The sequence below is a fragment of the Quercus lobata genome, chromosome 12, assembly GCF_001633185.2.
Source record: "Quercus lobata isolate SW786 chromosome 12, ValleyOak3.0 Primary Assembly, whole genome shotgun sequence".
Taxonomy (NCBI): domain Eukaryota; kingdom Viridiplantae; phylum Streptophyta; class Magnoliopsida; order Fagales; family Fagaceae; genus Quercus; species Quercus lobata.
Window position 1 is genome coordinate 4,916,615 of NC_044915.1, and position 12,406 is coordinate 4,929,020.

The 12,406-nt window shown below is 35.6% G+C and overlaps 1 protein-coding gene across 1 annotated transcript; it reads right to left on the minus strand.

The window, feature by feature from the left end:
- Window positions 1-1,113: 1,113 nt before the first annotated feature.
- Window positions 1,114-11,617, minus strand: LOC115971142 (30S ribosomal protein 2, chloroplastic). Its single transcript, XM_031090850.1, has 4 exons — window positions 11,209-11,617; window positions 10,975-11,073; window positions 9,844-10,134; window positions 1,114-1,564 (listed from the first exon to the last, which is right to left on the minus strand). The coding sequence occupies exons 1-4, from the start codon at window positions 11,575-11,577 to the stop codon at window positions 1,433-1,435; spliced, it is 891 nt and encodes a 296-aa protein (XP_030946710.1). The 5' UTR covers window positions 11,578-11,617; the 3' UTR covers window positions 1,114-1,432.
- Window positions 11,618-12,406: the final 789 nt, after the last annotated feature.

Genomic DNA, 12,406 nt, shown 5'->3' on the forward strand with positions numbered 1-12,406 from the left:
AATATAAATATGATTCTCTTTTTGGCATTCCAAACGAGTAAAGAAAAATAAACAGATGAGAGAAATTTGATTGGAAAGTGTTCTATTTTAATTATTTAAAAGGTAATAAATTGAATGTATAATTTTCATTTAAAAATAAAAACTTTTTTTTTTTTGTTTTTGTATTTATTTTAATAAGTATTGAATGCCCCATCTTTTTAAAGTGAATCTACTACATTCCCACAAAAATGATGGTGAGAATATGAGTTATTCGCAACTTAACATGAGAATGCTTAGAAATCCTAAAGCATTACCTTGAACAAAATACTACCTTTTTGATAATCCAAAATTACAACTTACAGACATCTAAAAGGGCTAGCAGTCTAAGCAGGGGCAGTGGTCCACAGAATAACTTTTCCCATCCAACCATTGCTCTAGTGGTCAACAAGCAGCAGGCTTGTCCAAACATTAGAGTAGTGGTTTGACCCCTTTTTCACTTTGACTGGTAATACAACAGCTATTCCTATCATATTTGCACTCTAAACAAAGAAATTATGAAGAAAAGAAAACAAACTATAAAGGCACATTTATAACTCATCATATCATCTCAACTACTCATGTTAATGCATTGTGGCCAGGATGTATCCTTCCCCAACCACCTGAGGGTTATCAATACCAACACATGATATGATCGTAACTTTCAATAGCGTTAAGATATAACTTCATGTATAGAAGGTACCTTTGTACTTTAACTTTTTACAGAAGTCCAATATAACTCTTGCACCATATGCATCTTTGGATCCCAAACACAAGTAACCATTGCTCCTGTGTAATCCTAATAAAAAGCTCTTCCCCACTTCAAACAACTTTATTTATCCCAGGATCACCCTACAAAATTACAATGGGCCTTATCTCTCACAGCTCACATGAAACTTTCAGTGGACCCAATCAAGAAAGTAGCTTCACAATTCTACAGTTAGTCTTGATCTTTCTTTCCTACGGTAAAAGTTCATGGCTTGGAACCATGAGCCTCGACAGAGCATTTTAAACGGCTCAGTGGAAACTCAACAAGTACCATGTGCTAAAGAGAGACGATGCATCAAAAATAAAGTCAACAAAAGATACTTGAAAGAATGATATCAACAAGTAATGCCAGAAAAAGGGCTTTCTTTGAAAATTCATAATGTACAAATTAAATTTCTACCTAGAAATCTGAAATAAGGAAGGTGACATGTCAGCAAGAATACAAAACTAAGATACATGAGAAAAGTAACTATTAGTCTATAGAACTTATAATATTAAAAAGAAAAGAATAATGAAAACAAAAATTTACAAACAAAAAAGAAGACCTTTCATCACGTTCATGGCCAGTTGAGGTTAAAATTCCAGCTTCTGCCAGATTACTCTAAACCAACAATCCAAGGATCAAGACAAACATAGGAGGCCTATTGATCTACGGCTCTTCCTGTTGATTCTCAGATAAATCTTCTTCTTTTCCAGTTGATGAGTCTTCTTCCTTTTCAACTCCATCCTCATCAACATTCTTTTGACTGAATTTCAGACGAAGTGGTCTGCCCATCAATTCCTGCAAGAGGAGAAATGAAGGAATCGTTTATTGCTTCTCAATCAGAAATGATCCACTTGAAAATAAATGCATAAAATACTATCTGGTATTGAACCCAAGACAAAACATGTTATCAAAGCAAAAGGTGACGCGTAATGGAAAGCATGATAGGGGCTACATATTATTTTAGCTTAACAAAACCCTTAAATCCATAAAGGGTTTCTTGAATCCATAAGAAAAAACTTTGGAATCCACCCAAAAGAAGAGAAAAACCTCTTCGAAAATATTATTAATCAAATTCTATAATTTGAATTTTGTTTGTGCAAGCCTATTTAAAAGCTCCTGAAAAATTAATTTTCAAGTAAAAATATTCATAAACATATCTTAATTAATACAGTACCACAATAGGACTCTATTTTGGACTAACAAACCCTTAAAAACAGCTAAAATCAAGGAAATAAAATTCTCCTAAAATTACATAAAAATTCAAAAATCAACAAACAATAAAAATTCTCTCCCATATTCTTTCCTACATCAAAAGGGAACCAAGGAAGCTGAGTAGCATGTTTGTGTAACAGGGATATGAGTATGCTGCTATGTGGATGATAACTTGAGACTCTCTCCCCAACATAGCCATATAGCCGACTGGACATAGTCATTAGTCAATAGACTTGGCTGTTTTCTTCACAAAGATTTTCCAAGCAAAGGGTCATGTACATGGAAGCAAACAGACAAAAAAAAAAGCAAGAAAACTAAGCCTACTTCCTCCACTGAACCCCAAACATCCTAAAAATAAAACTCCATAACTCAAAAGCCATGCTACAGTGAATCAATAGGTGATCTACAGTCTCCCCACTACAATGGCACATACAACACCTACTCACCATTGAAAAACCTATCTTGATTAGATTCTCACAAATGGGAATTTTTCACGAGCTTCTGTCCACACAAAGAAAGAAACTCTCTGAGGTGCATTGTTCCTCCATATGGCCTTCCAAGGAAAAGGCATAGGGGTTGAGCCTTGCAATTCCTCATAAAAAGATTGCATAGTGAACTCCTCATTACTCTTTAACTTCTATATCATCCTATCATTCCCCTCTCCAAGGGGAGTATGAGAGTCTAACAAATGGAAAAATGAAGCCACCTTATCAATCTCCCAATCATTAAATTTTCTAATGAATTCCACAGGCCAATTCCTACTCCTCCCCTCCAACTGTCTCTCCAATAATGATTCCAACTGTCTCTCCAATAATGATTCCCTAGAAGCATTATTATCCGCAACAATTTCAAATAGTAAAGGAAACATCAGTTTTAAAGGTTGATCCCCACACCAATTATCATGCCAGAATCGAATTCGACTACCAGAACCCACAACAAACCGACTGCACCTTAAGAAATGATCTCCCTTCATTCTAATGCTCCTCTAGAACCCACAACCATGAGTGCCTTGAACAGTAACAACCTGTCTCCACAATTTGTTTTCCTCCAACCCAAACCTCCATAGCCACTTTAACAACAAAGATTGATTGAAAGTGGTAAGTTTTCGAATCCCCAACCCCCTCATAAGCCAAAGGAGTGCATACCTTATCCCATTCCACCAAACGGTGCTTGAACTCCTCTAATAAACCACCCCACAAAAAATTCCTCTGTAACCTCTCTATTCTATCACCACACTAGTGGGAATGATGAATAAAGATAAATAATAGGTACGCAAACTTCAAAGCATGCTCTTTAATAACGTCAACCTTCCCCCTTTAGATAAGTACATCCTCTTCCAACCAGATAAACAACGTTCAAATTTCTCCAAAATAGGATTCCAAATTGCCATTGATTTACAAGAAGCCCTTAACAGAATGCCAAGATAAGTCATAGGCAAAGATCCCACCTCGCAATACAAAAGATCTACCAGTTCATGTATATTCTCCACCTCACCCACCGGAACCATCTCACTTTTTCCCAAATTAACTCGCAACCCAGTCACCGTATAAAAACAAGTTAGTAACAAACAAATATACAAAAAAATTTCAGTGCTGGCATCACAAAAAATAATGGTATCATTAGCAAATAAAAGATGCAAGACAGACAATCCACCAGCAATAGAATTTCCCAGCTAAAAAACTTTAATAAGTCTTTCCTCCTCCATCTTCTATAGCATTCTACTGAGAACTTTCATGATAAGGATGAAGAGCAAAGGAGATAAAGGATCCCCTGCCTTAAACCCCTAGAAGAGCCCCAAAAAAAAACCACAAGGTGACATTAACCAAAACAGGAAATTGTACTGTGGTGATACATGCATGAATCCACCCTCTCCACTTTTCACCAAACCCCATCCTCTCCAATAAATAATGAAGAAGCTCCCAACTAACATGGTCAAAAGCCTTTTCTATATCTAGCTTATAGAAAATGCCAGTAATGTGACTTTTGATTCTGCTATCCAAACACTCATGCGCATTGAATCCAGAATCTGCCCTCACCTACACATGCATTTTGTGATGCATAAATAAGTTTATCCAGCACTCCTTTCAATCTGTTTGCCAAAACCTTAGCCACAATTTTATAAACACTTCCCTAACAATAGCATTATGTTTCTTGGGGATTAATGCTATAAATGAGGAATTAAGGGATTTTTTGAACTTACAATATTTATGAAATTCCTCAAAAACAGCAAACACATCTGCCGCAACCACCCTCCAACAATGCTGGAAAAAAGCCACGGTGAAGCCATCTGGACCAGGGGTTTTATCCCCTTAAAAATTCTTCACCGCCTGAGTAATTTCCTCCTCCTTAAAAGGCCTCTCAAGCATGCGACATTCATCCTCCCCAATGCTAGCAAGATTAAGTCCATCAACCTTTGGCCTCCATCCCTCTGTTTCTTGGTGCAAGTTCTCATAAAATTGCACGATCTGATGCCTCACTTCCTCATCTTCTTCGTATACCACTCCACCTACCTCCAACACCCTCAGATGGTTATATCTCTCCTGTGAGAATTAGCCAACTTGTAAAAAAATTTAGTATTATAATCCCCCTCCTTCAACGAAGCAGCTCTTGACTTCTGTCTCCAAGATATCTTCTCTAAGGAAATAAGGCTATCCAACTCAGATTTTACCTGCCCTCTTTTACGCCTCTCTTCCTGGGTAAGGCCATGCAAACCTTCCTTTTCATCTAACTTCAACAGTTCACCCAACAACCTCCTTTTATTAACCCCTACTTTCCCAAACTCCATTTTATTCCATCGCTTAAGATCCTCTTTCAGGGCTTTCAACTTCTGGGAGAGAACAAAACTCTGAGTTCCTCTAAAAGAATAGCTACTCCACCATGTTTGAACTTTCTGCACAAAGCCTTCTGTTTTCAACCACATATTCTCAAATTTGAATGGACTTTTCCCATGTGCCATGCTCCCAAATTCCATCAAAATCAGACTATAATCAAAAAGGAGGCGAGGCAGAAGCCTCTGTGTCACATCAGGAAACTGTTCCTCCCAATCTCCCAATATTAGAACCCTATCAATGCAAGACATAAAGGGTGGGTCTGTATTGCTAGACCACGTGAACAGTCCACCTTCCAATGGTAAGTCCAACAAATTAAGCTCTTCAATAAAATTAGAGAACTCAAACATTGCAGGACTGAATCTGTTACACCCAATCTTTCAGATGTGAACCTAACCACAATAAAATCCTCAAATAGGCACCACGGTGTGTCCCATCTCTGGTGCACCTACTTTAATTCATCCCACAAATTAGATCCGACATTGTCATCATTAGGGCCATAGACCCCTGTGCACATCAACTCAAAGCCATCTTCTATCCCTTTCCATTTGCAAAAAACCAAAAAATTGCCCACAAAAGAATCAATCCTATCCAAGACTCTTCTATCCCACAACAATAGCACCCCTCCAGCTGTGCCATTGGCATTACAGTCCCTTCATCTTTATTTCTACTTTTACTAGACTTACTTTCATCATACTCTATTGTAGTCCTACTTGGCCGAAAGCCTTTAAACTCTAAAGCATTTCTTCAAATTTCTATCTTTTTCAATAACTGCAGATCTAGTTTCATCCACCAAAACTATATTATCTAAAAAACAATATGGGCAAATTAAGTAAACCCACCTATGGTTAGGCCCGTTTTCACCTTGCTTACCCATGGTTCAAAACTTGACACTTTGCCTACCTAAAATTAGTTCCGTTTGTCTCTCATAACCTATCTCTGTTGAAAACCGGGTAAATATGTATTTTTGCTCCCCTTTTATCTCTCTCCACCCAAAAAAAAAAAAAAAAAAAAAAAAAAAAAAAACATAAAAGAACAAGAGAAACAAGATCAAATTGTTGTTTTGGTCTCTCTCAATTCACAAACATGAAAAACATACACCCAAAAAAATCAAACCCAAGTCAACCTCCATAAATATCATAATTACCTTCTCTCTCTCTCTCTCTCTCCAGTGGTGGAGTTGAGAAGCCGATCAGCCACCATAGCAAAAGCTCAGATCGACCACCTTTGTTTTTGCAAGGAATCCATGTCGAAGGTCCAGATCGGACTACAATTTCTTGCCCTTACTGTGATGGAGGCTTTATTCAAGAACCTACGGCTTGTTTGGATGGAGGGGGAAGAAAGGGGAAGTGGAGGGAAGTAGAGTAGTGTTGACTAAAAACAAGCTAATTTTGTGCTAAATCTACTCTACTCTACTCTACTTCACTCCTCCTCCCTCCCCCTCAATCCAAACGGACCATTAGAGAGATGCAGCTTGCACCAGATGAGGCAAAGGAGTCCTAACCCAAGATGGGAAATTATGTGTTTGTTGCAGGAAGTATTTAGTTTTGTTATGAAAATTTTGGAATCTTTGCATTTGATTTTTACTTGTTTCTAATTTCAAACAATTTGATTTGTAATTGTTTGGAATTTCATTTCTAATGTTCATACCTTTTTGTAAAAATTGCAAACCCTAGTTTTTTATATTTCTTTTATGTTTGTTTTCGTCTAAAAATGTGTTTGTTTAATGGGAAATGAAGAGGTGGGTTACAGAAGCCTAACAGAGTAGATCAAATGGGCAAAGTATCAAGTTTTGAACCAAGGGTATGCAAGGTGAAAGAAAACGAGCCTAACCTCAGGTGGATTTACTATAATTTGCCCAAAAAATATACACCAAGGGACTATGATAGGAACGCACGAGAAGTAGAAGATCGCCAAAAGTCCCTAATAGAGAGGGAAGTGCCAATCGGCACTTCCTCTCCCCATGAAGTGTTGATCAGCAGTCCTTTGATAGAATGGTCTGAATTTTGCATGTTGGCCCCCTCTCACTTCCATGAACATGATTTAAACTTGAGATGGCAACTTGGAGCTCAATTGGACAAGATTTCAAAGTTTAAACATGATTAGTATAGTTAGTTATTAGTTACTAATAGATAGACTAGAGTGAGTTTGTAAGCACGTTAATCAAAGGTGTTAATTCTTGTAACCACAAGCTGAATTAGTACGAGCACATGGGGGTTTAGGAAACCAATAATATGGAGCCTTGCGGACCAATTAGATTAGGGCTATTGTAGTATATATAAAGCCTTGTAACTTCCATTTCTCTCATTGAATAAAGATTGCACATTTTTTGTTTAGACTAGAGAATAGTCTTGCTTGAAGGTAGAGGCTCCTTAAAGTAGTCTCACTTAGAGAAGGTGACACTCTCTAAGAATTCACACTTTCATTCATCCATCCACCAACTTCATTCTATCTCGTTTTCCATCAATTTCATATTCCTAACTCCAAACTCTAGTTGTATTACCATCAAACCCTAAGGTATTTCCCTTCAAGAACCAACTTCAACACTTCCTCCACCTACTGTCCTAAGCCATGGCCAAAACTATCAAGCCCCAAACACCTTACCCAAGCCCTCACATCATCAATTACTCACATTCATCCTTTCCTATTCACTCATACTTGAAATCTCAAGGACAAAGAAATTCATCATCTTTCCCTCTCAAGATTCTACTTGAATCACCTTAAGAACACTAATCCATTATCGTGTTACTATAAGAATTCATCTTGAATTGATCTAGTTAGCTCATCCATTACTAATACAAAGAAATATGTACTTAATGCTAATTCTTGATACAAGCCTATAGTGATAGGAAATTGATGCCTCCACTTGTTCTCACTTGTTATAAATCCATCACACATATCCTTAATCAACTTAATATACTACAGCAGAACTCCTTACTTTTCTAGAAATCCAACACATAAACTTACTAGGTACCTATCATACACTTTCTCTAGGTCAATAAAAATCACATGGAGATCTTTATGGGCTTCTCTATATTTTTTTATTAGACATCTAAATAAGAAAATATCTTCCATGGTAGATTGCCTAAAACCAAATTGATTCTCCAATATTGTTGTTTCATGTCTTAACCTAAGTTCAATAACTCTCTCCCAAAATTTCATATTTATAAACTTAATTCCACAGTAATATATATAGTTTTGAACAACTTGTTCTAGTAAATAAGTATTAGGGTGCTTCTCCACGAAGCATTTTATTAACACTTAAAATTTTATTGAAAAGATTTTTCAACCAACATACACCCACGTCACCCAGGCACTTCCAAGCTTCAAAAGGATTTTCATTAGGTCCCAAGAATTTTTCCATTTTCATTCTCCTCGATGTGTCTTTTAGCCCGGTCATCCTAATTGTTCAAACAAAACCTATGGTTTCTATCCTCAATTAGGTTACTCAATTTGTTCTTAATCTATGGTTTCTATCCTAATTGTTCAAACAAAACCAAGAATTTCTTTTGTCACTTACTTTTTCATCACTCTTTAATCTCCTCTTCTTTTATTCATACCTTTTAACATCCATCTTTAATGCACTTAACACAATTCAAGTGTCTTCTTTTCATGTCCCTATCTTAGCAAGTTTATAAATATTCTTTTCTCCATCCTTTGTCCCCAAGCTCCCTCAAGCAAAAGAATAAAGCACCATGATGGCTAAAACTAAGCATACATTAATAATTGGAATTGTCTACAACCCAGCCATTAATCCATAGACCCCAACATGAATATCAAACTTCTAAATTACTTCAGATATAACTTAAAAACTCCATGGTTACATCACTATTCAAATATATATATATACACTACATCACTTAGAAGTACAAGGTCTATCATCATCATCTCTCTCTAAGCTTTTTATTTCCCAATCTCATCATACTTTCAAGCTTTCATTATTTCTATTAGAGCTAGTGAACCAACTTAATAATACTCACTCACCATAAGCCTCCAACTTAGAAAATACTAGACCAAAGAAAATTGGACTCTGACTCATAATAGGTAAAAAGACCCAGCTAGTACAAAACAAAAAAGCCAGCCAACATCCAACCTAAAGGAGCATAGGTATAGAGACCCTAATACCACTAATACAAACACCAATACCGAGTCCCAAACCCAAAAAATATAGGAGAACTCAAGACATTTCTAATAAAATTCATAAAAAGTTTTACATAAACACAAAGTACTAGATTTTTCATTGTGAGTCAAAGTGTTAGAAATTGACTCAAATTCCTAATTTGACTTGTTTTTAGGTTTCTGTGGTGTGGGAAGGAAAGGTTTTCCTAGGTGTGCAATAAAAGACTTTTCCTTGGTAGGGAAGGAAAGTTCCTTAATGAAGAAGTAATTGAGCATTCTTTGTTTATCAAGGAATAGAATTGGAATCTCATAAATAGTCATTGTTGTAAAGGGTTAGGTGGCATTGCCCAAGGGTTCTCCCACATGGGGAGAGGACTCAACCCTTAAAAGAACATGTAATGGGTTTCTTCAGAGAGTAATTTGAGTGTTTGTCTATTTTTGTGGGAGAGAGTTGTTGGGCATTGGGATTGTGAGGTTTGTGAGTGTTGTTGTGTGAGTATGTGAGTGTGGTTTGCGAGTTTTGATTGAATGTCGTTGTAATCCATACTGTTGATAGTTGATTTTGGTTGGTGTTGTCCGTGGACATAGGCTTGGAGTTAGCCAAACCACTTTAAATATTGTTGTCTTGTTTTGTTTAATTTTCTTATTTGTGTGAATGTGCTTCCACTACTCCTAAATCACAACACATTGTAATAGAAAAAAGTTAAGCCAGAAATTATCATTCATAGGTATAAACTATGAACCACAACCACAGACCATTCAACCTATTATTTATTTTTCTTATTTTGATAAGTCATTTAACCTATTATTTATTGTAATCTAAAGGAATGTATCATCCATGCTCAAGTATAGAGAAAGCATAAGAGGAATAAGTAAAAAAAAACCCAACAAGATTTATATTCTTTTTTTAATCACCTTCCCATCCAAAGCAGAAATTGCAGCCTCTGCTTCCTCATTCGTAGCAAAAGAGACAAAGCCATAACCAGCAGATCTCCCTAAAGGGGTATCAAAGACAACCCTGGCTGAAACTGGTTTGAAATTTTCAGAGAAAAAATCTCTGAGGTGGGTAGATCTTACTTTCCATGCAAGATTTGAAACATAAAGCTTATGGCGTGTCTCTCCAGCGGTACGACCTTCGGGACGTGGAGGAGAAGGTTTCTTGAATCTCTTCGCAAACTCTATCCTTATTATCCGGCCTGATATTTCCTGCACCAGAAAAGCCTTAGTTCATAGATATGTTCCCAGATGCCTATAATGTTAGATCAGAAACATGGTAAATAAGTCATTTTCAGTCTTTATGATCATTTACATTCAAGAAATTGAATATTGGTATATATGATGTAAAGTCCTCAACAGCTATGGTGAACCTTATTTAAGTTCTACAAGAATTTAAATGAAGGACAAAGACTATTTAAAGCAAAGCTTGACTCTATTTGGCCTGCTCGGAGGACTTCAAACCGACCTGTACATGCCACTTTAATGGAACAGTGTCTCCTAACTATCTCACTCATTCCACATTAAATTTCAGATTACAAAGCTTCCTACACCTACATTTTATTAGCCATTAGCAACAAGGAAGATAGACTGCAGAGAGGGGAGCATTTTGAATTTTTGATTCAGTTTGAAAGGATAACTACAGGGACAAGATGAAGAAAAATTAAAGATAAATGAACTAAGAATACAGTCTAACAAAGAGAATGTGAGTATTTTCTTTAGAAATTAATATTCCCTCCGTTGGCCAAAACTTCACCTAGCAAATGTATTTGAACAGAAAACTTCGAAAAATGAATTTTATTTCATACTAACCAAGCTTACAAAGTTTCCATTTAACAGAGTCAATTGGGCAGTGAACATAACCCACATTAAATCAAAACAATCACCACACATTTGAGAACGTATACCAAAGATTTAGAAAGTCAATTTCTAAAACCACTTATCCAGGAACCAAATCGATTATAAAAAATCTAAAATTGATTACACGTATCAACGACATAAAATAACACCAGGCAGAATATACAGATGAAATAAATGCCAAAAACAACTTACATGAGAGTCAAATTTATCAACCACAGCCTGAGCTTCTTCAGCAGACTCCATTGTCACGAAGGCAAAACCTCTATTCTTACCATTCTTCTGCTTTATAATCTAAGTGTTCAAAACATATAATGAATACCCATTACTCAAATTTACATGCTAACCAAAACCCATAACTCAAATTCAAAAAATAATCAAAACCCATGATTCAAAAATTGCATAAAAACGAAAGAAGATTAGACGTACATCAACAACTTTTACAGTTCCGCATTCGCCAAATAGGTTCTTGAGGTCTGCAACTGAGAAAGTCCATGGCAAATTGACAACGTAGAGCTTTCTCTTCTGGTTTGAATCCTCGGTTTGCTCTGCTTCTTCTTCTACCACCACCTCCTCCTGCACCGCAGAGCATAGTACGAAAGAAAGGTTTCTTGTGGGGTTGTTGAGGTTGAGGGTTTGAGGAGAAACAGGGGATTTGAGAGAAAGAGTAGGGACAGAACGGAAACTATGGAGCTTTATAGAGGGTAATTGCTTAGGGGATAAGAGGAATGTGGAGGAAGAAGAAGAAGAAGAAGAGTAGAGTGAGAAGATAGACAGTACAGCTTCTATTGCCGCCATTGTTTTCCAGTTATGAAAAGATAAAATGGAATATTTAGATGGTAAACATAAAAGGTCTTTTCCTTTTCTTTTATTTATTTATTTTTTTTATAAGTAATTTGAAGACTGAGATTAGAGAGGGAATAATTTTTTTTTCTCTAAAACTTTTTAAAAATAAATAGGGTGAAAGAGTACTTTACCCACTAGTTCACAATTTTTCCTCACATCTTTGAAACTAACTAATTTATTCTCTATATTTGGTAAATGAGTAACAATAAAAATTCAGTTACCTTTTTAATTAAATTTAATGAAAACACAATACTTATAAATGCAATCCAAGAAAATAATAATGCAATTCTCAACACTTTTTTTTTCTTATAGTGTGTATAATTAATAACTTATTCAAAGGATTCCATAGATTTAACTTAGAAAGTAACAAATTGAGGGTATTTGATAATTTTCCCAACATAAAGGGAGAAATTGGTAATTGGCTTTAAAGATAAGTAAGAGAATTGTGAGTTACTCCAGACGTAAAAGGGAAGTGTTTTATTTCCTTTTAATATTAAGAATATAAGAAATTAATTGAAATTTAAGCTCATAAGAATTAAAATTTGCAAAGGTTCACATTTATGTTATTTAAATGAAACAATCATGAAAATTAAAAGAACTATTGCACTATCATAAGCGGATTGAAAAGAAATTATAAAGAACAAAGTTTGGCTACACAATTTTTACTAAAAAAAAAAAATTAACATTGCTACATTTTTTGAAAATTTATACATTGGATTGCATATTTTTATGTTATTAACAAGTAGGTCAAATTTCGTATTAATCATATGTTATTTACTAT

Excerpts from the sequence above, each read along its gene's own strand:
- LOC115971142 (XM_031090850.1), bottom strand. The coding sequence starts at position 11,577 with ATGGCGGCAATAGAAGCTGTACTGTCTATCTTCTCACTCTACTCTTCT. Across the intron at positions 11,074-11,208 it reads GAACTGTAAAAGTTGTTGAT|ATTATAAAGCAGAAGAATGG; the intron begins GTACGTCTAATC and ends TTGAACACTTAG. Across the intron at positions 10,135-10,974 it reads TTGATAAATTTGACTCTCAT|GAAATATCAGGCCGGATAAT; the intron begins GTAAGTTGTTTT and ends TTTCTGGTGCAG.